Source organism: Podospora pseudocomata, chromosome 7, assembly GCF_035222375.1.
Source record: "Podospora pseudocomata strain CBS 415.72m chromosome 7, whole genome shotgun sequence".
In the NCBI taxonomy this organism is placed as follows: Eukaryota; Fungi; Ascomycota; class Sordariomycetes; order Sordariales; family Podosporaceae; genus Podospora; species Podospora pseudocomata.
The window spans coordinates 2,764,921-2,787,450 of NC_085891.1; the positions used below are offsets into that span (position 1 = coordinate 2,764,921).

The window sequence follows — 22,530 nt, forward strand, 5'->3', positions numbered from 1 at the left end:
GTCGTAACGCCCAGTTGTGAAGCTGCAGCATCGAGATGATGTGTCACACTGTTCGGGCTATCTCGGCGAGTCTCGTCCCATGGGGCTCTCATGCAGCCACTAGCAGCTGGACACTCACTTCTCTCTCTCTCTCTCTGATGAAGACTTGACGATCCGCGGCTGCCGATGGCTCGCAGATATCTCATCTTCTTCTTCCTTCTTATCATGTCATATCACACCGGCCCCGGCACGTCGTCTCGAGTGCGGGGATTCCGGCCAGGATTGTCACTGTCCTGCATATGTCTCTCTATTTCTTCTCTCTGATGGAGGGTGGGTGGGCTTGTTGACCTTTCCCTTCCCCTCCCTCTCCTCTCCTCTCCCCCCTTGCCCCCCATCCACCTCATCAAGTCCCGTCCTCTTTCCCCGCAGCGTTGTAGCTGGCAGCGCGTTATCCAAGTACTTGGGCCCACGCGCCTTGGCTGCTGAGGCTCGATGCCAGCTCGGCCAGACAAGACAGTCACTGGCTACCATGCATCGACGAGAGACCTTGGGTAGATTTGGGCGCAAAAAAAGGAGCGATGCCGCACGGTCGATTTCATCCAAAGTGCCCCATGCCAGCAGTTCAGACGGACGGCACCAGCCTCATCCAGGAGGAGAACCAGAGGCAAACCTGCATTAAGTAGGAGTAGTAGTCGAACCCTCATCAGGTCGTGCTGTAGTCCGGTCCTCTTTACCTTGGCTTGCCTCTGCTTAATTTGGAGCCCATCCCCATCCCCATCTCCAATCCCATCCATACCCCAACCCATACCTATCCCATATCCGACGTCCTTGTCCCCCCGAACCCCACGATCTCCATTTCCCTCTTCCTCTCCCATCCTGGATCATCGCACCAGCAGCAAGTTCGGGCAGCACCAACAGCCGAGTTGATATACTCTAGTGCCAGAGCCGTGAGATATAGTTTCGTCAGTAGCGCTGACCTGACTCCGGGCCTAGGGCTCCATCCAAGTTCAACTGCGACTCGGAATCAGAGCGCGGCACAGCCGTGGTTCGTGCCACCAGCCCTTCTCCCGCAGGAACAGGAAAGGAACTCTCTTACTGCCTGCCAGGAGCCCAAGCAAAACCCAGCAAATACCTTACCTAGGAATAAGCCCAGGCCCCTGCCGACGCCGACCTACCTTACATACTACATACTACATACCTCACTACATCTTCCGACACCCCGTTTCCCCCCTTCCCCCCTATCACCTATCCCCTTATCCATATTCCCGGACCTGCTGCCGACGCTGTTTCGTGCATCATCCGCTCCGCAAGGCCCCTTGCCCTCCTCCAACGGCGCCGCTTCCGATCGCACTAGGAGCACCGTTCGCCTTCCTCGACTGAGCTCGCGTCTACCAGATCGCCCGTTGCACCTTTGCTACCCGATGGCGGGGCGCCTGAGAGCCGTCTCTACTCCCATCTGAGCCCCCTTCCCTTCCGGACCCCTTCTCCACCATGACGCGACCCAAGGTTCCCGACGACAAGCGCCAGCGTACTGCTCAGGCTTGTGACTCTTGCAAACGCCGGAAGCAAAAGGTGGGTTCATGTGTTTTATTTTTTTTTATTTTTAATTATCTCACTTCGGTCCTGGGTCTCAGTTTTGGTTTCACTTTGCTTTGTGCCTTCAGCCCTGTGGATGGGTGGCTGTCTCTGTCCTGTTCTGGAGTGAGAGAAAGAAAGAGAAATGTGTGTGGGTGTAGTGCAAGTGTACAAGTGTAAGTGTTGCCGGACTGAAGAAGAAGCAGAAGAATAAGAATGTTGCCTCTCTTATCAGAAGGGATTATATGGGATGGAAACACAGAACTGTGCCCCTCCCTGAGGGCCGTCTGTCTTGTCCATCTATGGGCTGGTTGGGCTCTGTCGAAAGCTTCCCGAGACGAGACCCAAGAGGAAAGCCGCTCTTATCTACTATACACCCGCTCTCCTGGTTTATGTCTCGGTCGTCTTCCACCGAATCTTCTTTTTTCTCCTTCCATACGCACACACGCCCGTTTTCTTGTCGGGATGCGCCGCAGTCCAACACACATGTCACTCGGAGCTCGAGGGAAAATGCCTGCCTCAAGCAGGCAGAGAGATACCCGGGTTGGCGTCGTGTTCGCCCACTTGTTACGAAGCACAAAGTCATAGGGACGGGGAAAGGCGAGAACCGCTCGAGTGGCACAAGCGTGTCCGCTCCTCCACCGTTGCTCGAAAACTCGATTTCAGCTCAGGTCGGAACGTCGTCGTCAGATGCGTTCATCTTTCCGATCTGGAATGCCCTCTATGCTTCCTTCTCCGCGGATTTTTCCAAAATCTCTGGCTGAGACCCTGGAGACGCCACCGAGCAGAGTAACTTGTTGTGCCTGTGTCTCTATCCTCGGAGCTATTCTTGGACAGCCCAGGTTTCCATCACCTGCGATTTTTCTGCCTCACGATATCTGGGATTCGTTTACTGATACATCTTGTTCCAGTGCAATGGCGTGAAACCTTGCCAGACCTGCCTCAGAAGAAAACTCACCTGCTCGTACACGCCCAACAACGCTTCGGATTATGGACCGGGTGAGTCTGCTGGGTCACCGATGAAGCGGCGACACATTGAGACGTCGCCTCCCTCCATCTCCGCCACACTCGAGAAGGCCAACAACAGCTCACCCCAGGCCCGCGAGGCGATGCAGTCTTGGGATGAGGCGCGGGCCGCCCAGCCAAGCCAGGCCTCGATAGGCGGATCAGCACTATCTTCGCCGACAGCACCGTTACCGCCGCCTCTAGCAGGCCGAGGGCATGTGAAGAAGGTCTCGATTCACGGGACGAAGAAGCTGCCAAGCCGCAGCAACACGGGCAACACCAGCGGCTACGCTGAGGAGACCAACATATACACCGAGACGAGAATGTTGCAAGACCAGTCAAGACGGCTTCGTAAGTCTCTCTCTGCACCCACCCTTATGGTACACAGCATTTTTTTTTTTGCTGACGTATGCTCTTACGACAGTCTACATTGGAGATGCCTCGACACTGTCCATCCTGCAGCTGATCCGGATTATTGTCGAAAGCACATCGGGGACAGAGATGGGGTCTCCTTTTATCGACGATCCTAAGAGGCATCGCATTCAGGAAACCATCATTGACTTTCCTGAGAACACACGGGTACCGACCCTGTTGCCGGACCAGGAAACAACCCATGTTCTCATAGCTTCCTATTTTACAAATGTGGGTCCACCCCTTTTAGCCCCCTTTTTCTGACATTCAACGGCGGCTGACCCCACCTTGTCTAGACCTGCGGGATCGTGGAGGTGTTTGACAGAAAACAGTTTATGCAGTCGGTGGAGGCTTGCTATCGGGACCCACCATCGGCCAACAACTACTTCTTGTGTCACCTCTTCTTGGTGCTGGCTCTTGGTCTCCTCTTTGCTGCGCCTACCCCAGGTAGCCGGGAAGAGCATGTCATCAACAAGCAGCTCTCTGCAAGGCCAGACAGGGCAGAGTTGTACTTTAGGAGCGCTCGAACGATGTGTGATCCCGGTGCTGGGTTTGAGGACGCTGACTTTTGGTCGGTTCAGGCGCTGTCGTTGATGACGCTCTACATGTTGACTATCCCCAAGAGGAACACGGCGTATGCTTATCTCGGGATGGCTGTTCGGTCAGCGTATGCTTTGGGCCTGCATAGAGAGGAGACGTTGAGGGATGTCATCTTTACGCCGGGAGAGATGAAAGTCAGGCGGAACTTGTGGAAGACACTGTTCATCTTGGATCGATTCTTGGCGGCAACCTTGGGGAGACCCACCGCCATCTCGGGCCACGACTGCTCGATGAATATCTTCTCGGATGATGATGCCGTCAACTCTATGGAGATCACTGGGGAGTTTGACCCGGTTCACGCCAAGAGCTTGCATGCTTGTGTCGAGACCTGTCGGATTATTGGCGACACGTTGAGGGTCTTTTCTTCGCGCAAGATTTCCACCACAAAGGTGCAGGAGATCATCAACGACATGTCTATAGACTGGGAAGATGATTTACAAGCTGCCCTGCAACGCCGTCTATCAAACGCCGGTCCTGCTCGAAGCCCGGCGCATGGCATGGCATCCTTACATGTCAACCTTCTGGCACTCCATTCATTGATCCTTCTTACCAGGCAGCTCTTTGTTATGCACAACTGGATGCTTGTCGAGCAGCGGTCTGGGAAGAAGAAGCCCTCACCAATTCACGAGTCGCCCATGGCGAGGTTCTCAGAGGCCTGCGTCCTGGCTTCCTACCAAACGATTCAGCTTGTCCAGCAAGCTCGAGAGGAACAACAGCTCCCTCGAAGGAACCCTTTTGTCATGTAAGTGTTCTCCCCTCACGGGGACAAGGCATTCTCCCATTTCTAACCGCCCCCAGATACTTTGTCTTCGCCGCCAGCCTCGTCATCCTGATGAACCAATTCTCGTGCCTCTACTACACAAACGCCTACGACAAAACCATCCGCGACGCAGTCGATTTCATGGAATACTGCACCAAACTCGACCCCCAAGCCGAGCGTGTCCTCGACATCATCACCCGCTTCGCAAAAGTAGTAGACAAATGGACAAAAAAAAACAAATACGACGCCCCCCCCTTATCGGAAGACCTCTCCTTCCTCTACAGCCACCCGTCCAGTCCCCAACCCGAGCCTGCCAATACCCTGTCTGGAGGACCAGTAGTGGCAAGTCCCCTCCAGGAAACCACCACCCACCCCGACCCATCCCATCCCAGTTATCCCCCCCAACACCACCGCTTCAGCGACCCGGGCCTGTTGACTCCCCCCCAAATAACCTCCTCCAAAATGCCCCTGTCTGACATCCTCGCCCCCACAACCCAACAGGACACCCGCATGAACGGCATGTCACCCCTCCTCCCACAACAACAACAACAACAACAACAACCGCCACCACCCCAACAACAAACCCAAAACGACTCCCCTGGTTATAACAGAGAGATCGAATTCGACTTTGACAACCTCTGGAACAACTGGCTCAATCTCCCCCAACCAGCCATCGTCCCTCCCACTCCCACGGCGGGCATATCACCCTTCACCGGGCCACCGCAGTTCTCCCCCGTTGCGGCGGCAGCCCAGCCGGAGCCTTTTCCCGGTGCGTACACCACCACTCCTGTTGTTGTTCATCTCTCTCCCCCTGGGGTTCCCGTCTCGGTTGTCGCTGGGGGACAACCAGCGATCGGGCATGCGGGGATGGGGCACCATCATCATCAGCACCATCATCATGGGAATAACATACCCTTGTATCACTCCTCGAGTACATTTGGCTGATGATCAGGAACACATAAAAAGTAGTGTTTGGAGCAACGCCGCATAACAGGGGTCCGATTAGGCAAGGGCAGCAGTGGTTCGTGAGGAGTCCTTGAAAACCAACGTTCCGATGAAGAGTGATGGAGGGACAGACCAACAACACTAGTATAACCCCACATGGGACCGCAGAGACTGAGGAAATTGGTTCCACAAGGATGGGAAAGAAATGAAGATGTTGAGAGTGGGAAGAAGAGCAGACAACCCCGAGAAACAAAGATAATGTCTACTGGTTTTTTTTTCTTTTTTTTCTTTTATCTTTTTTTTTTTGGGTATTTTTTGGTTTTTTTATACCTAAAATAAGCCTGGCTTCGAATCGACCTTTGTGTATATCACCTCTCAACCATTCGACTCACATCCTCGTCAATGACAGACACTCGAGCAAAAGAAGAAGACCGCAGTGTCAGTCAAACCATCCAGCATTCGCCACCGACCTGTGGACCAACAGCATGGTCCCCGCTTGAAAGACGGAAAAGAGCAACAGGTCAGGCACGACCATCATGTAGCGCGAGCTATCGAGAGCACAATCTGAATTGCTTCAACAAAATAATCTACATCTGCCAACCAGTCTACCAACCCAAACGCCATCGCCCGAAATCCCAGTCGATCAAAACACACACACACATACACACACACACACACACACACATATATATATATATATACAATCGCTGCCACCCCCAACTCAACCCTTCAACACCTCCCCAGAATAAAATCATACCCCAACTCCCACCTCGCTCCCGGATCCCCCTCCCTCGGCTCAAACCTGACAACCAACTCATCCTTGACAGCAAAAACAGCATCATCATCCACCCACCGATCCCGGCTGTCATACAACTGCGTCGTCAAAGCCCTATGCCCCTCGGCGCTAACAATGAAATGGATATGTCCCGGCCGGTTCGGGTGCCGATCCAACAACCCGAGCAACCTCCCGGCCGGCCCGTCGTCCGGGATGGGATACGGCACCGGTCTCAGCGCGTACAGCGCGTACCTCCCCTGCTGGTCAGTCCTGAACCTCCCGCGGAAATTCATCTCTGGCTGGTCAGAATCCTGCTGTTCGTACAGCCCGTTCGGCGCAGTGTGCCAGACGTCTACGACGGCGTTTTCGATCGGCTTGCCGTCTGTGGAGAGGACCTTGCCGGATAAAAAGGCCGAGTCCTCTAGGGCTTTCTCGTACCACGAAACCGAAGGGGAAAGGCCCTGGACGATGGAGGTGCCGTTTGGGAGGAAGGGGGCGTCGCTGCGGTAGAAGGGGCCGAGGATGGCGGAGGGGGTTTGGGTGGTGGATGTGGCGAGCTGTTTGCTGGTGATCTCGTCGACGAGGGATTCTAGGCCGAGGATGTCGCAGAGGAGTTGGGTTTCGTTGCGGCGGTCGGAGGACATTTTGCCGCAGTCGTTCAGCTGTGGTGGTGGTGGTGGCGGTGTTAATGAAAGGGTGGGATTGGGGAGGCGGGGTAACCATACAAAGTCGACGGCGGTGCTCCATTCTCCTACTGTGAGATTGACTTCGCGGGCAAAGTCGTGGAGGTGGCGGACTAGACTTGGGAATATCTGGGCGAGTCTGGGGTTGGCGTTGGGGCCGGTGGCGGCGATGACCTTTTGGGTGAAGGTTGGGTCGTGTTGGCACTTCTTGCCGGCGGTGTTTATGCCGTTGGGGATACCGTTTGGCTTGATCTTGGTGGTCGATGCCCTGCTGGTGGCGGCGAGGTCTGGAATCATTTGCCCCATGGTGGTGGTAGATGGCTCTGTGCTTGTCCAAGGTTGTGCTGTTGTGTGCTTGGGGATGTGTGGTCAAGTCGAGGACTGGGAGACAAGGAAATTCGACGATGGCAAGGGAGTTGAAGTAAAAGAAGGAAAGGCAGTGGATCGGGGCGACGTGGGCCCGATATATACTCCCTCACAACCGTCGGTGAGAGAGAGGTGTGTACTCGTGTTTCCCCCGTCATCGCACGTCACACTGTGCCTCTTCGGACTACGCAGCGTACTTACACGTCAGGGGGGGGGGAGGGGGGCGTCACGCAAAGAAGTACCGGGTTGTCACCATCTCCCTTGGAACTTGGGCACGCTCAACAACAGTCCATCGGGACGAAATGCTCCTTTCCTTCCCGTTGACCGCCGTGTGGACACTTGGCCCCTGAGCCCTCGGCCGTATCAGATCATGGCTGCTCCTCCCTTCCCATGACAAGAATGGCCTTATTTTTTTTTGGAGATTGTGTCTTCTCCTACCAAGAAAAAAAAAAAGGAGTTGGTACCCGTTTCAGCGAGCGGTGAAAGGACCATCAAGGTCTCGGTGCGGGAACGGACGGGAGTGTGGAACCAAGACATGGCAAGCCAAAAAAAAAAGAAAAAAAAAGGCAAGACATGAAGACTTGATTCTAACGGGCGCCAAGGGCACTGACTGACTGACTGACTGCCTCATCTACCTACCAGCCAGAAACCACAAGCTGGCAGCTCATCACCCCGTGAGTTTCCGATGACAGCAGTCAGTCAGTCAGTCAGTCAGTCAGTCAGTCAGTCAGTCAGTCAGTCAGTCAGTCAGTCCTTTTGAGACCGATATAGCCGTCCAAGGTGTCAAAACCTGATGTTCCACAGGACGGCCTGTCACTGCTGTCTGTGTGTGTGTGTGATACCCTTCCAAAACTGACACCATTTTCCCTGGCCGCCTGCATCAAACAGGGCTGGGCTGACAGACAACGTTGCTTCACACACCACACGGAACAAATGCCGGAGGAGCATATGTATGTCGTGTGGTGATCAATCCCGGCACATTCGGAGCGTATCACACACACACACACACACACACACACACACATCGAGAACAGACAAAAAAAAGGAGAGTGCCGTATGCATGGGTCAAACATGATAAAAGAAAAAGAAAAGAAAAGAGACGGGCTCACCGTCCTGCATGGCGTGTCAACTGTCAAGCTGTAAGCAACCCCTTGACTAGTGTCACCCGAGGATTGGAAAAGCCTCTTGACCGCCTTGCAGCTAGCTCTTGGACCACTAGCGTCGAGAATTACCCACAGATTGATCGTTCTAGAGGCTGATCTTCTTTTGTTCTGGAAAAAGATGAGCCACTCAACGACCTATTTGGCTTGTGGGGCTGTTACTACTACCACCACTTACACTCACCACCTCTTTCGGTGCTGGATCTCTCTATCATCATCATCATCATCATCATCATCATCATCATCATCATCATCATCATCACCAACTTGCATGGCCGACGAACTCACTCGAACATCAAGTCCAAGGCAAAAGCAACCCAAGAAAAAAAGAACACCGCCAGAAGCCCATCAAAGGGTTGCATTTTCCCTTCCTTGACAAGCGGACCCAGCCTCTCGGCGGCGGCTCGGACCCGGTGCGCCGGACCATCATCCTACACCCCCCTTGTCAGCAACCACCGAAAGACGGAGATAGTCTCCCGTTTTGAACGCAACTGCCGGTGAAAGTACGATTGTTGGGGAGAGCAGGGACAAGGGGGTTAAGGGTCGAGGAAACCGGCCTCGCATGCCGCCATACCGAGTCGGCTTTGCTGGCAAAGTGAGCGAAAGGAAGAATCCGGAACGCGGCATGCGGCTCCAAATATTTGACATCTGTGAGGTTCAAAAAAGGGGAGAGACAGGAAACTCGGTGATGGTCCAATAGGGAGCAGGCCCCGGTCACGGCACGGACTTGATGCTGAAGGGTGTGCTTGGCACATAGGTACGGAGAGAGGCGGGTACAGACGCTTGTGTTTGTCACGGGAAAAAAAGGTTGAATCTGGCCTGCGTTGGGCGGTCAGTATTGTCGACTGGATCGACGGAAATGCTATAAAAAGTGGAGAGAAAAGTTTGATGGGGGATGGAAAAAATAACATTCTGTGTTGGCATACATGGCATTCTTTTCTTTCTCTTTTTTTTTTCTTCTTTTTTTCTTTTGTTTTTCTTTTTTTCGAGATACCACTATATCAATCATTTTTTTTCTTGACAGCTGCACAAACAAAATGACGGGAGAATGATACCAGTGTCCGATTACGGAGGGGGAGCAGCACGGTGATGGGAATGCCTCGTATTTTGGAGTTAGGAGGAGAAGCGGTCAAGGAAAAAAGACACCCCTGCTTAGATAGGTACTTACACCTTGGGGGTTTGACTCACCTTTCTTTGCCGGGCCCAATTCGCCAATTGGGAAAGCAAACGTCAAGTTTTGGGATTTAGAATTCAGGACATTTTTGACTGATTCGGTGACCGAACGATGCAAAGTACCTATGTGGTGGTGGTGGTGGTGGTTGTTGATCAAAAGTGCTGGCTTACACACACAGGCCCTGCAAGTGAGATTGACAGGCTGTGTAGGCGGCCACGTGAGTCTTTGACTGACGACATTTAGGGCTGAAAGGGGAAACAGAGCAGAAATGCATTGTTTCTGCTTATGGGATATTTACTGTAGCGGTCGATGAATGGTGCTGATGGAAGTTTGGCGCTTACTCAGGGGTTGGTTGGTTGGTTGTGTAAGCCAGTTTTTGGAGGGGATTCTTAACCCCGAAGGACGTGAGTCAGGACTTGAGTATGGAAGTTGTGAAGATTGGGATAGAATGCAAAAATTGGGAATAGCTTCAAAAGGTGATATCTCATATCTGGAGGAGGTACATGACCAGGTTTACAAGACATGCCTTATCACGGGACTAGCCTGGTGTTTCACGGGTCCATCTCCCCCATTCCGCCAAGGGAGACAGACAAGTCTCAGATAAGGCAGGTGGTGAAAATGTGGAAAGATTTGATCGATCGATCACATCGACGATGGCCTGCTCCACTCACACCTCGTGAGGTGACTTTAGCTCTTCGTCTATACGCCATGGATGTGAATAGCTTCCAAGTGTAGGTATCCCACTACTATACTACTACCACGTCGTAGGCCCAAAACTCTCCCCCGCCCCAACCCTCATCTGCACCGCCGTCCCCTTATAATCCACCGTGCCCGTGACAACCTCGTTCCCCCACCACTTCGGCGGATCAATCTCATTCAGCGTAAACACAAAGAAGATCACCAGCGTTGCCAGCGCCAGCCCCAAGTCCAACCCACTAGACGTCAAGAAATTCAACCTCGACCACCAACCAAAATGCTTCTTCTTGATCCAATACTGGAACACAAACCCTACAATCCCCCAGCTTAGATAGTTCAATGGCGTAGCCGGTGGGATCGAGCCGGCTCCTCCAAAGATAAGTGGTGCCATGAGGAAGCGTAACCATGACTTTGGGCGTCGTCGGGCGAGGAGATAAATCACCACTGGTGTGACGGCGCCGAGGATGAAGAAGAGGAAGAGGGAGGAGTAGATTTGTCCGGGGGAGAAGATCCTGGCCGGGCCGATGAGACCCCAGATGACTGAGGCGGAGAAGAAGACTTTTCCTCCGGGACAACTGAAGTGTTCTGGTTGGGTGGGGGTGCAGACACCGGGTATGTAGTTGAGGGCGTAGTTAAGGGTGAAGACTTGGACGAAGCAGGAGAAGGTGGTGGCTACGACTTGGGCCATGAACATGGTGCGGGGTGGGATCTTCATGTAGTGGCCGAATTTGAGGTCGGAGACGAAGGTGAGGGCTTGGGACATGGTGATGTAGCCAAAGGTTTTGAAGCTGTGTAGCATATTAGTGTCCGGCTTTTAGGAGCACGACAGGAAATAAAATAAAAACCTACATCATGAGACCCAATGGCCGTCCAGGCTGGATATACCCATAGACAAACTCCGTCAGAACATTCAGGCCAATCTGGTTGTTTGTCACAGCCTGGATGATACCGATTGGTAACGAGAAGACGAAGGAGATGAAGACCGCCAACAAGAACGCCCACCAAGTCATGTTCGTCGGCCATGCCAACACGGTCAAGAAGCCGAGTCCAAGCATCTGTTTTCCAGCAAGTCAGCACTTTCCACATACTCAAACCACACAAAGGTAAACATACCAGCCCAAACAGACTCGTATACCACCACGTCGGCGCCTCCTTATACCTCCTCATCAGCTTCATATGAATATCCGCCTTCTCCGTCGTACTGCTCTTATACTGCCTCCAAATCGTCTTCCCATGGTGCAAATACGTATACACAATCAAGCTCGTGATCGCCGCAAACGACAACCCATATGACAGCGCAAACGTGGTGCTCAAAAACAGAGGCGAATAATTCTTATACGCCTCCTCATCCAACCTATAGTCTGGCGACAGCACCCTCGAAACATCATACTGCTTCCCCGTGTTGTCATACGTATTCGAGTCGCTCATTGGCAAGTACCACGAGTACCACGCCCCGCTATAGTGCAGCGTCGCTGCCAGGAACACAAAGAACGTCAGCACACCGATCATGGTGTTTGCTATCGCGTGCCTGTCCCCATTTCTCGTCAGCAACCCCTTTTTTTTTCCACACCGACACAGAACAAGACCTACCAAGGCGGAATCAAAGGACTCCCGACAAACCCACTAATCTGCGTCCAGTCAAACGTAATGGGCAACAGACTCAGCCCAGTACTGTACCCAAACAACTGATTCACTACCGCATTCTCGGGCGCCGTCCAAGTAACAAACGCAAAGCTGCTCAGAAACTGCGCCAAAAACCCTGGCACAAAATAATACACGCATGCCACCGCCGTCACGACCGAAAACCACCTATACCTAGGCATACTCCCCCCTACACCCACCCCTTTCCCGCCATGCACCGTCCCATCTCCCTCTCCCCCTTTCGTTTCCTCTTCCTCGTACATGGCATTCATAAGCGTAACACTAACCAAGTTCCCAGGCCAGATCATGCCGGCTGGATAGACCAAAAACCGTCTCATCATTCCCGCGATCCCATACCCCAGGCTCTGGGTTGAGATGGTCAAGAGGAGCTGCCACATCAGCCCAAAATCCTGCTTGTAAAACACCTTTTGAGCGAGAATAATATCAGTGGCGTAGGCAACACCAAAAGAAACACTCGCCATGACGACAATGATGGCGTGTTCTTTGATGTTGAACCCGCCGGGGTTGAGACGGAGTTTCTGCTTGACAAACGGGATCTTGACATGATAGTCCGGGACAAATCTTGCCCAGCCGTGACCCAGCGGCCACGCAATGACCTGGGCGATGAGGGCACCCAACGAGATGGATGGTGAGCGAAGAGAAAAGAGGGTGTTCATGCTTGCGCCGAGAAAGATGAGCGAGAGGCCAATGGTCCAGGCACGGATGGTGTTGCATGGTAGCGTTGGGTCATCGTATGGTGAGACAGCAGCGCGGACCTCGGGGTAGGGCGAATTCTCGACTTCTTCTTCGTGGTCGGACGTCTCTAATGGGTCTTGAGAGTTGAGTGAGTCGAGCTCCAAGGCGTCGGCTGCGTCCCCGTCATCGTGGGAAGGGCGTTTGTGAGAGCGGACAGATGATGGTGGGTGCCGGGGCAAAGGCCGGTGACGGTCTTCGTAATTGGCGGGCAGGTTGGGGTCTAGCAACAGCTCTTTCTCCGAGGTATTGTCATCATCATCGTACTCGAAGGGGTTTGTGAGGTGGTCGCCGAAGAGCGCGGGGCGAGCTTTGTTGAGGGATTCCTTGAGGCGAGCTACCGGGCTCCGGGGAGAGGATTGTTCTGGGGGTTCACGGCTCTGGGAAGGACCCGGTGTTGCTTTGGGGGTGATATCATGGTCCGAATCTGGTTCGTCTGCGAGGAGACGTTGTTCAGGGACAGCGGCGGATGGTTTTGAAGAAGATTGATCGGCCATGGTGAGCTCTCGTCCTGGTGGAGGGGCAGGGCGACAAGACGGGTACAAATTAGGTCATGACCGGTCAGTTGAGTGAGATGAGTGTTTTCGTCTGGTCAGATCTTTTCATAAGCTCATCATTTCTAAAGTCATCAATTGCAAGGCTGTGAGGTTCAATGAAAGAAAGAGCAGACAAATATTGTCAACAGGGTCCGAATGAATCGAATTCAGGAAGAAGGCGTGTACTCGGCGTTGGCCTAAGGTGAAACGTTCCCCGGGTTCGTGTAGCTCAGTATATATGTCAGATCAATCAAGAGAAAGTAAATAAACGCTTCGCTCCAAGCTTCAAAAAACAATTGAAACAGCAGTATTTTGAAGATATATAAGAGCCAAGGTGTAGTTTATTCAAGGCGCTTTCCGGCCAGGTGGCGCCCCGAACGGCCTTTGTCCCCACAATTCCCCCGTCGCAACAGCTTCGGACAGGGGCCCCTGGAGCTGAGCCGCTTAAGCTACCCGATAGCACTAACCTTAATCCAGTCTAGCTTTCCTGGGCGCCGACGTCCCATGAATTGTTTCTGCATTTGATCAATCATTTGTTGATCACACACTTTTTCTACGGGAGACAGAGATGGACCGATCATGCGCCGTGTTGTAGTAACAGGCCTGGGTGCTATCACCCCTCTCGGCGCCGGTATCCAGTCAACCTGGCGGCGTTTGCTGGCTTCCGAGTCGGGACTCGTCAGTCTCGCCCACCGTTCCCTTCAAGACCTAAAATGGAACGGGCTTCCAAGCACAGTGGCCGGCATTGTCCCAGTGCCGCCTGCTGACGGAAGCCACAGCAGGTTCAAGACAGATGAACTATGGCGGGCAGATTATTACTTCAAGGCTTCGGAGCAGAGGCGAATGTCGACTTTTGCGCAGTATGCTGTTGCTGCGACAGACATGGCCCTCAAGGACGCGGGGTGGAAGCCAACAAGACAGGAAGAGCTTGATGCCACTGGTGTTTGTCTGGGAAGTGGGATAGGAAACCTGCACGATATGTATGAGACGAGTGTTGACTTTGAGAGAGATGTATGTAGCTTTCCCATCCCCATGGATAGAACAACGGCTGAATGTAATTTGTAGGGCTACAAAAAGGTGTTGCCATGGTTCGTCCCCAAGATTTTGATCAATCTAGCAGCCGGTCATATCGCCATGCAGTATGGATTTCGCGGACCAAATCATGCAGCCACCACAGCATGTACCACAGGCGCACATTCCATTGGAGATGCATCCAGATTCATCGCCTTTGGTGACGCTGATGTTATGGTTGCTGGTGGTGCCGAATCATGTATCCACCCACTGACCTTTGCCGGCTTCGGGAGGTCGAAATCACTGTCTCGGGCATTTAACGACGATCCTAGAGCAAGCTCTCGGCCGTTTGATGCGGAGCGTGACGGCTTCGTGGTGGGTGAGGGGGCAGCTGTTCTTGTGCTTGAAGAACTCGAGCATGCCAAAGCCAGAGGGGCCAACGTTCTGGCTGAGATTAGGGGATATGGATGCAGCGGAGATGCTCACCATGTGACAGCGCCGAGGGGAGATGGATCAGGAGCTCTGGCAGCTATGAAGAAGGCTCTGAAAAATGCTGGACTGAAGCCAGAGGAGGTGGACTACATCAATGCTCACGCCACCGGAACACCAACTGGCGATGTCGCCGAGGCTGCCGCCATCCGGTCCTTGATGATGGGTGAACAAGGTATGGAGAACGAGAGCCAAGTTACTGTGAGCAGCACCAAGGGGGCGATTGGACATTTGCTTGGAGCGGCTGGCTCGATCGAAGCTGTCTTTTCCATTCTTGCCATTCGAGACGTAAGTTCTCCCCGTCCAGACACCTATCTTACGTACAAACTGACAACTTCAGAACGTCGTCCCGCCCACACTGAACCTGAAGAGACCAGATGTTGGACCACAGTTCAACTTTGTGCCCCACGAAGCGCAGCAGAAGAAGGTCAAGGTGGCCGTGTCAAACAGCTTCGGCTTCGGAGGAACCAATGCCTCGCTGGTATTCTCCCAGCTGGACTAACTGCATAATACAAAACTGTAAAAATTACACAAATGAATTCAAGTGTGAGACGTCCTCTTCTTTTGTTCGAGACAAATATCTCTGACAAATATCTCACCCTCACATTGTCCAAGCTTCAAGCCACTGCATCATGTATGACTTTTCTGCCACTCAACCCTAACAGTAACCGATGGTTTCGTGGTGTAGTTGGTTATCACGTCAGTCTAACACACTGAAGGTCTCCAGTTCGAGCCTGGACGAAATCAGAACCATTCCGGCAGGACTCATAAATCCCGCAAACTTCTCTTTTTGCCCCCCTGGTTGAAACTATTCCCCTGGATATCCCTACATTGTCGACCCTAACCCTTATCAACAAAAGCTCCCTCCAACGCCAAGACAACTTTTTTTGAATCAAAGCTCCTTTGAGCTCCATGACGTTGAGCTTGGAAGCTCCCATATCCCTCCCTCCGCAACAAACCCCCAGAAACACAATAATGGCGACCCCAAGTTGCTGTCGCGCCAGCTTGTCAAGGCGACCAATCTCGATACTAGGTCAAATACACCCAACATCTACCCAAACAAGCAGAATTCTCTCTTCACAATGCGCCCGCGCAGCAGTCCCCTCCCCAGCATCACCATGTAGCAGCACCACCAAAAGACCCCTCCACACCACCCCCAAACCCCAAATCTCCCTCGCCGAGATCCTCAAAAAAACCGGCATAGCCCAGACCACGGGCAGGTCCTACATGATCTACCAAGCCACCGAGCAGCTCCACAAAGCCTGCGCCGCCCAGGCAGAGTACACCATCGACCCCGAAGACAGGAAGGCGTCCAAGCTGAAGCACACTCCCGACGGGGAGGAGATTGGGAGGAGCGGGGGCGGTGGTGGGGAGGGAGGTTCTGCCAAGGGGAGTGTCTGGCATGAGGGTTTTGTTTCCCCCCTTCTATCCCACCAACCAAAGTACATGCTAATGTGATGGACAGAAATGGGACTACTACCAACATTCAGTACATGGTCCCAGGTCACCATGCTACACATGTACCTCCTCGTCGTCCGCTTCCGCGACATGCCCAAGATCCAACAAACGACCTTTCAGGACGGGCTTGTAAACCATTTCTTTTATGAGGCGGAGGCAAAGATGGATCTGGTGCATAATCTCACGTCGAGGGTGATTAGGCAGAAGTATCTGAAGGATTTGTTTGTGCAGTGGAGGGGGTTGGTGCTGGCGTATGATGAGGCCTTGGCCAAGGATAGCGATGCTGTTTTGGCCGGGGCGGTTTGGAGGAATTTGTACAAGGCTGACGAAAATGTGGACGTGAGGAGGTTGGCGGCGGCGGTGGGATATATGAGGAGGGGGATGGCGGATTTGGCGCATAAGGGGGAGGAGGATTTGGTGATGAAGGGGAAGAGGGTGTTTGATGAGTGGGGGGGTGTGAAGGCCGAGTTGAGGGGGGTGGACGTGCCGAGTTCGCAGGTGAAGGGGCTGATGGATGCGGAGGGGTTGAGCAGTAGTGAGCCGGCTGTGAAGGAAGGGGTGAAGGGGTCGAGGTTTGGTTCTTGAGGGGAAAGAAGGCGGGGGGAGTGTACGATATATGGAATGTATTATATCCCGACCAACACAGTACGAAAACCTCCATCGTTATACGTTCCGTGCCGTGAGCCTAATCAACCCTCTCCCACATCTCAAACTCATACCCCGTCTCGTCGTCTGTCCCCTCCTTTTCCACCTGTCGTCCTCTGGGCACCTCCTCCCCAACCCACTCATCCATTTTTTGCTGTTCCACCCTCTGCCATTCCCCTCCCTCCTTGAGTTCCAACGGGAAAACAGCATCACACTCCCACTCCCTCTCCACCCTTGTCAACAAAATCCGCCTCGTCTCTCTCAACCCGAGCGCAGCTTTATAGATCTCCGCCCCACCGATAACAAACACCCTCCCCGCTTCCCCCTTCCCGTCCTCCCCAACCCACTGCAGCGCCTTTTCCAGAGATCCAGCCCAGAGTGATTTGTCTTCCCGTTTTTCAACCCCCCCGATGGAGCGACTGACAACAATATTTAACCTGTCTGGCAGAGGGCGGAACTTTGCCGGGATGGAGTCCCATGTCTTGCGTCCCATGATGACGACGTTCTGAACACTGGGGGAAGGGGAGCGTTTGGTGACGCGGGCAAAGTAGGCCATTTCTTTCTTGAGGGAGGGCCAGGGGAGGGTGCCGGAGAGGCCGATGCCCATTTTGGGGGTGGAGGCTAGGATGAGGGTTAGTTCTCTCATATTTTGGCTGTTTTGTAAGAGAAATGATATGTTTGGGGGTTGAGGTTGGGATGAGTGAAAGGTCGTGTGGAATGAATCATATGCACGAGGAACGAGAAAATGTGGGGCGGGAGAAAAAGGTGTGAAACGGGGTGGTGTGATTGGCTGGTTGTGTCTTTTGAGATGACAACTTTTCGGAGAGGTTAGGTGAACGATATGGATGGATACAAAGTTGAAGAGATGTGTGTTCTGCAAGACATCGGGGTGATTATGGAGGTTATGAGCTTTTGTTCAGAGCTTTGACGAGTTGATTTCCATGCTTCTTGAATCTGGTGATTTGCATTTTCAGCTGACCCAGGCCATCATGCAAAGATCAACCATATGTACAAGTCTGTTGATACAATACTCTATCTCCCCACCTCACACACCAGCTTATGGATTCACGGAATTCGGCCTAATAGGCAACAACCTATCCATCGCCCTCCCGTCATCCAACGCCCACCCACCCGTCGTGTCCAACTTGTACGTCACCCCACCAACCACGATCTTGGTGAAGCCCTCCCTGCTGAACGACCTCACAATGCCCGGCCACACCCCCTTGAAAGCCTTCTTGGCGTCCCTGAACGGAGCGGTGAGGAGATGGTTCATGGTGTACTCCCTCTCCTTCTTGGCCGCCTCAATCGCGGCCCTCTGCTTCCTGACCTGCTCAGCCACGCTCAACGGCTCCTCGACCGCAACGCCGATCCGCTTGTTGTACTCAAACATGCTGCTCATCCTGAAGGGCAGCTCAATCTCGTGAGGCATGTAGAGCTTCTTCTTTGGCTTCAGAAAGGGGAACATCCTTTGGGTGGTTACTTCGATGTACAGGGGACCCTGACCGGAGGGTTTGGCGGCTGCTTTGACGAGGGAGGAGGAGGAGGAGGAGACGGCGGTGATGGTCTTGATGATGCGGCCGGTGCCCATGATGAAGTAGGTTGCCATGGCGGCCATGGCGAGGCAAATGACGCCGTAGGCGTGGGGGATCCACCATGCCAGGCCTTCAGGGGGGTGGAGCTGGATGGTCCAGTAGTGGTAGACGGAGTAGGAGATGCAGAACATGCCCGAGGCGAAGCAGCCGGTGCGGAACCAGAGGTGGGAAGGGGATTCGTAGAGGAGGGTCCGGGGTTTCTGGGCGATGATGTTGGCGTAGGAGGAGGGAGGGGCGCGGGTTGAGGCGAGGAGGGGGGAGATGGAGGGCTTGGGGACTGATTGGGTTGGTTTTACTAGGAGGGAGGGTCTGGGGGCTGGCGGTGTAGGGACTTTTGGTTTAGGGGCTTTCTTCAGGAGGCGGAGGGAGGTGGTGAAGAAGCGGGTTTGGAGGGGTGGTGGTGTGCATTTGCAGGATGGGAGTTGGGTTTGGCGGAGGGTGAAGAAGTGCCATTGAGCCGGCAGGCCTCGGGAGAAGGAGGCCATCTGAGGAGATATTAGTTCCGATATTATTTGTATTAGTTTCCTGAAATCTAGAAGCTATATCATACCTTGAGTAAAGGCGGTTCAATTGGCTGACCACTTACACGATGATGTAGAGGCCTTGTCACTTTACGGCACCAGCCAAAAAATGTCGGTGCCGGCGCAATGTTTCGGCGACAGGTGCAGCTTGGCGTCGGTTGCGATAAAAGAGATTAGATTACGATTAGATGCGGGACGGCTTCTCCCGAGCTGAGGTGACAAACAAGGAACATGAGGGTCGACGGCGTGGGAGGAAGTGGGTTTCTCGGTCGCATTCCTTGGACCCTGGCCCTTGAAGCTGTCGACTGGATCCATCAAAAATGTTTAGTCGCAGGTGGCCCAAGCTTTTTTGGTGGCTCCCCAACCGTTCTTGAAGCTGGCACTTTGGATACATAATCCCAGCTCCCTTCTTCGAGACCCTTTGAAAGGTCCCCACGTTCGCAACCTCGTCGGAATCCACCAGCATCGTCGTCATCATCATGGCATCCTTTGCGGCTGCTTGCCGCGTGTCTGCGCGCCTGGCCACCAGAAGACTGCAGCAGGATGTCACAGTTAAAAGTCCGTTCTGTTGAGCTTGAGCACAGCAAAAGCCCGCGTCACTAATATGCCCTCATATAGGTTTCCGAACATCGGCCGCCGCCCTTGCGGCTCAAAACTTCACCATGCCCGCCCTCTCCCCTACCATGACCGAAGGCAACATTGCGAGCTGGAAGATTAAGGAGGGCGAAAAGTTCCAGGCCGGCGATGTGCTCCTCGAGATCGAAACCGACAAGGCGACCATGGATGTGGAGGCCCAGGAGGACGGCATCATGATGAAGATCATGCACGGCGACGGAAGCAAGAGTGTACAAGTTGGCACACGGATAGCAGTCGTCGCCGAAGAGGGTGATGACATTAGCGCCCTCGAGGTTCCCGCTGACGAGGTCTCCGCTCAACCTACCAAGGCTGCGGAAGCTCCGGATACCTATACTCCGGCTCCCCCAAACCCCTCCGAACCCGCCGAGCCACCCAAGTCCGACTCCACCCCCAAAGCCGCCGTTAAGCCCGGACACAAGACAACGCACAGGACCTATCCCCTATACCCATCTGTCGAACACCTCTTGAAGGTTAATGGCCTCGACAAATCCGAAGCCAAGAAGATCACCCCCACCGGACCCAACGGACGTCTGCTCAAGGGTGATGTTCTGGCTTATCTCGGCAAAATCAAGGCCGACATTCCTGCCAAGATTGAGTCCCGATTCGAGAAGCAGTCCCACCTGGATTTGAGCAACATCAAGGTCGCTGCTGCGAAGCCTGCTCCTGTTGGAAAGTCCGCCAAGGAAGCCGCTCCTGCCCCTCCTCCGGCGCCCGTCAAAGCCACTGTTACTCTCCCCGTCTCCTTGTCAGCGGTTCTCCAGGCCCAGAAGAAGATTAACGACTCCCTCGGCATCTTCCTCCCTATCTCTACGTTCATCGCCCGCGCCACCGACTTGGCCAACGACGAACTTCCGGTGCCCAAGGGGTACCAACCCACAGCTGATGAGCTCTTCAACCAGGTCCTTGGTCTAGACAAGGCCCACAGTGGAGCCAAGGTATCCAGGGGTGCCTACGTTCCCCAGGTAGGCTCTCTTACTCCTAAGGGAGCTGTCCTTCCCAGGCCTACTGCTGCGCCCGCGAAGAAGAAGGACATCTTTGACATTCTGGCTGCCAGCCCTTCACCCAAACCCAAGGCCACCGCCTCTAAGTTGTCCCCCGGTTTGTCGGCTGTTGGACCCAACGTTTTCAGCCTGCAGGTCCCCAGAGACGAGGAGAAGAGAGCAAAGATCTTCTTGGAGAGAGTGAAGCTGGTGTTGGAGAATGAGCCAGGGCGGTTGGTGTTGTGATTACAAACTCTTCTTTATTTTGCGTTTTCAAAAGGATGGGTGTGTCGGAGTTTAGCATGATGAAACGGGACAAGTATAGATGTGTTTATCCATGGGCGTGTTTTGCGTGCTTACTGGTTAACTTTGATATGTATAGAATGTATGGACGGACATATATGACTGGCCACTTTTGTTTCTTCCGTAATCCGGCTCTTATGCTCGTTGATTTAAGACTTCCGTCGGCACTCATTTTCAGACTTTCAAATTCAACTGCTAATGAATAGATTTGCCAGCTTGGGTACACATCGGTCTCCGACCCATCGTCCTCTCCATTTACTTTTAGTTACCCTTTCCAATCACGGGATACAAGTTACCGTTCCTCCACACCGCAGCTCCATTAGCTGCTTGTCACGATTATTTTCCTTATCTGCCCTTGCTAATAGGATCTACTAGCCATAGGCTATCCATCCTCTGCACCTAGTTCCCGCCAAAGTCCGGCAACCGCGTGCAACAACCTCAAACCCAGGGACATGTCTCGTCAAACCGGCCAACGGGAACAGAAGGCACGTTTCGCCTGCCTCATCAAACCGTCCCTTTAAGTCGGAACCGAGAAACAAGGGGCCCAAGACAGCTTGATTCCACTTGCTTCCGTTTATCTTTCGTGTCTTCGTCACCCGAGACACCTGCGAGACAATAGACAACCTGCTCAATGTTAAACCTTCCAAGGCAGTTTTCAAAAGCCCGGTCAGACCTAGGGGGTATTCATCCTTTGATCGATATTCTCTCGAGGTGGAGAGGCATATGATTCATTCCTAGTTGTCAAGTCCCATAACCCCACGTAGAGAGGAACGGCTCACAAGTCCAACTTTGACACCAGCTTTGACACAAGCACAAAGCAACCCTCCCAGCCGGCATTGCCGTACTTGCTGAACTCCGTGTTGGAGTCGGGTACTCGCCTCGATTACGCGCAAGCTCGTTGCCACAGCATGGAAACAAGAATAGTTGCCTATCATCAGTGAGAGGACAGTTTGACGATGGATAGAGTTGAGGCGAGCAGTTTACACAACGCAAGAGAAAAAAGAACTCATCATTCCACATCTTTATGAGAATTGCCAGGCAACCTGCCAGCTGCAGCATTGTCTATGACAAGAGACCAATTGCTAATTTGTCTACAAGATTGAGGGTAGGTGATCCAGCTCCATTGCACCAACCCCACTAAGTCTAGACCACCCAATTCTAATTACCTCTAGACTGATAAAGTCCAAGGTAGACTCATCAGCATCTCCCGACCTAGCTGGCCAACATGTATTTAATAGATATTTGAGAGTCTGCTTGGAAGATCAAAAAGAAGAACTCATCATCCACAGGCGCCAACCAAGCAAGCAGGCAATCCTTTCCCCCCCCCCAAGTGACCAAACCCACTTCATTGCACGATGGCTCACCCAGAAACAAAGTCTGGGGGCCCTGTTATTTTCTTTCTCAGTCATCTAGCTCAACTGGGTTGATCAAGTCCAGAGCTATTGCTGATGATTTGATGATACATGGTGTTATCCTCGGCCATAAGTAGCTGACCAGGTAACTACATGATGCTTTTTTTTAATGAGAGGACTCGAACCTGTGATGTTTTGACATCTGTGGTGGTGGCTGAGGGGGGACAGAGCCACCTACCGCTGAGCTAATGTGGTAGAGCTCTTGGATTTGTTGGGGAGGACGAGGAAGTTGCTGGCTACGAGGGGAAAGTTATGGGAGTAGCTGCTTCCTCTTTGGATGGGGTGGAGATGGTTGGTGGAGGGGCGGGGGGTTGTGGTGAGGAAGGAGCGAGTGATAAGCTCTCGCCTCGAGAAGCTAACGTCGGTCAAGCGGTTGGCGTCGCTGGTGTCCTTATGCTCGCGCAACAGGATAGTCTTTAGTGTA

At 53.2% G+C, this 22,530-nt stretch overlaps 8 protein-coding genes and 1 non-coding gene across 9 annotated transcripts; 5 read left to right on the top strand and 4 right to left on the bottom strand.

The window, feature by feature from the left end:
• The first annotated feature begins 333 nt into the window (after nt 1–333).
• QC762_709450 (uncharacterized protein) lies at nt 334–9,190 on the top strand. Its single transcript, XM_062893793.1, is given in 10 exon segments — nt 334–1,551; nt 2,466–2,910; nt 2,984–3,201; nt 3,267–4,312; nt 4,369–5,564; nt 5,583–5,935; nt 5,948–7,814; nt 7,851–8,238; nt 8,300–8,505; nt 8,527–9,190. 5 exon segments carry the CDS (start codon nt 1,471–1,473, stop codon nt 5,273–5,275), a joined length of 2,697 nt encoding a protein of 898 aa, XP_062739636.1. The 5' UTR covers nt 334–1,470; the 3' UTR covers nt 5,276–5,564; nt 5,583–5,935; nt 5,948–7,814; nt 7,851–8,238; nt 8,300–8,505; nt 8,527–9,190.
• QC762_709460 (uncharacterized protein) lies at nt 6,005–7,039 on the bottom strand (the record flags this gene model as incomplete). The annotated part of the gene is made up of 1 exon (XM_062893794.1): nt 6,005–7,039. The coding sequence occupies one exon, from the start codon at nt 7,037–7,039 to the stop codon at nt 6,005–6,007; it is 1,035 nt and encodes a 344-aa protein (XP_062739637.1).
• Nucleotides 9,191–10,088: 898 nt separating the features above from the next.
• QC762_709470 (uncharacterized protein) lies at nt 10,089–13,438 on the bottom strand. The gene is made up of 4 exons (XM_062893795.1): nt 11,720–13,438; nt 11,243–11,657; nt 10,979–11,184; nt 10,089–10,917 (listed from the first exon to the last, which is right to left on the bottom strand). Exons 1-4 carry the CDS (start codon nt 13,018–13,020, stop codon nt 10,188–10,190), a joined length of 2,652 nt encoding a protein of 883 aa, XP_062739638.1. The 5' UTR covers nt 13,021–13,438; the 3' UTR covers nt 10,089–10,187.
• Nucleotides 13,439–13,521: 83 nt separating this feature from the next.
• Nucleotides 13,522–15,061, top strand: CEM1 (Mitochondrial beta-keto-acyl synthase; the record flags this gene model as incomplete). The annotated part of the gene is made up of 3 exons (XM_062893796.1): nt 13,522–14,070; nt 14,125–14,847; nt 14,900–15,061. Exons 1-3 carry the CDS (start codon nt 13,639–13,641, stop codon nt 15,059–15,061), a joined length of 1,317 nt encoding a protein of 438 aa, XP_062739639.1. The 5' UTR covers nt 13,522–13,638.
• Nucleotides 15,062–15,232: 171 nt separating this feature from the next.
• QC762_0112360 lies at nt 15,233–15,306 on the top strand. The gene has a single exon. It is a non-coding gene; the product is annotated as a tRNA-Val (tRNA).
• Nucleotides 15,307–15,471: 165 nt separating this feature from the next.
• On the top strand, nt 15,472–18,277 carry cbp3 (Serine carboxypeptidase 3; the record flags this gene model as incomplete). Its single annotated transcript, XM_062893797.1, has 2 exons — nt 15,472–15,967; nt 16,025–18,277. The coding sequence occupies 2 exons, from the start codon at nt 15,472–15,474 to the stop codon at nt 16,600–16,602; spliced, it is 1,074 nt and encodes a 357-aa protein (XP_062739640.1). The 3' UTR covers nt 16,603–18,277.
• QC762_709500 (uncharacterized protein) lies at nt 16,703–17,308 on the bottom strand (the record flags this gene model as incomplete). The annotated part of the gene is made up of 1 exon (XM_062893798.1): nt 16,703–17,308. The coding sequence occupies one exon, from the start codon at nt 17,306–17,308 to the stop codon at nt 16,703–16,705; it is 606 nt and encodes a 201-aa protein (XP_062739641.1).
• On the bottom strand, nt 17,720–19,043 carry QC762_709510 (uncharacterized protein; the record flags this gene model as incomplete). Its single annotated transcript, XM_062893799.1, has 2 exons — nt 18,805–19,043; nt 17,720–18,739 (listed from the first exon to the last, which is right to left on the bottom strand). The coding sequence occupies exon 2, from the start codon at nt 18,737–18,739 to the stop codon at nt 17,720–17,722; it is 1,020 nt and encodes a 339-aa protein (XP_062739642.1). The 5' UTR covers nt 18,805–19,043.
• On the top strand, nt 18,991–20,803 carry PDX1 (pyridoxine biosynthesis protein). The gene is made up of 2 exons (XM_062893800.1): nt 18,991–19,333; nt 19,394–20,803. The coding sequence occupies exons 1-2, from the start codon at nt 19,255–19,257 to the stop codon at nt 20,635–20,637; spliced, it is 1,323 nt and encodes a 440-aa protein (XP_062739643.1). The 5' UTR covers nt 18,991–19,254; the 3' UTR covers nt 20,638–20,803.
• The last annotated feature ends 1,727 nt before the right edge of the window (nt 20,804–22,530 follow it).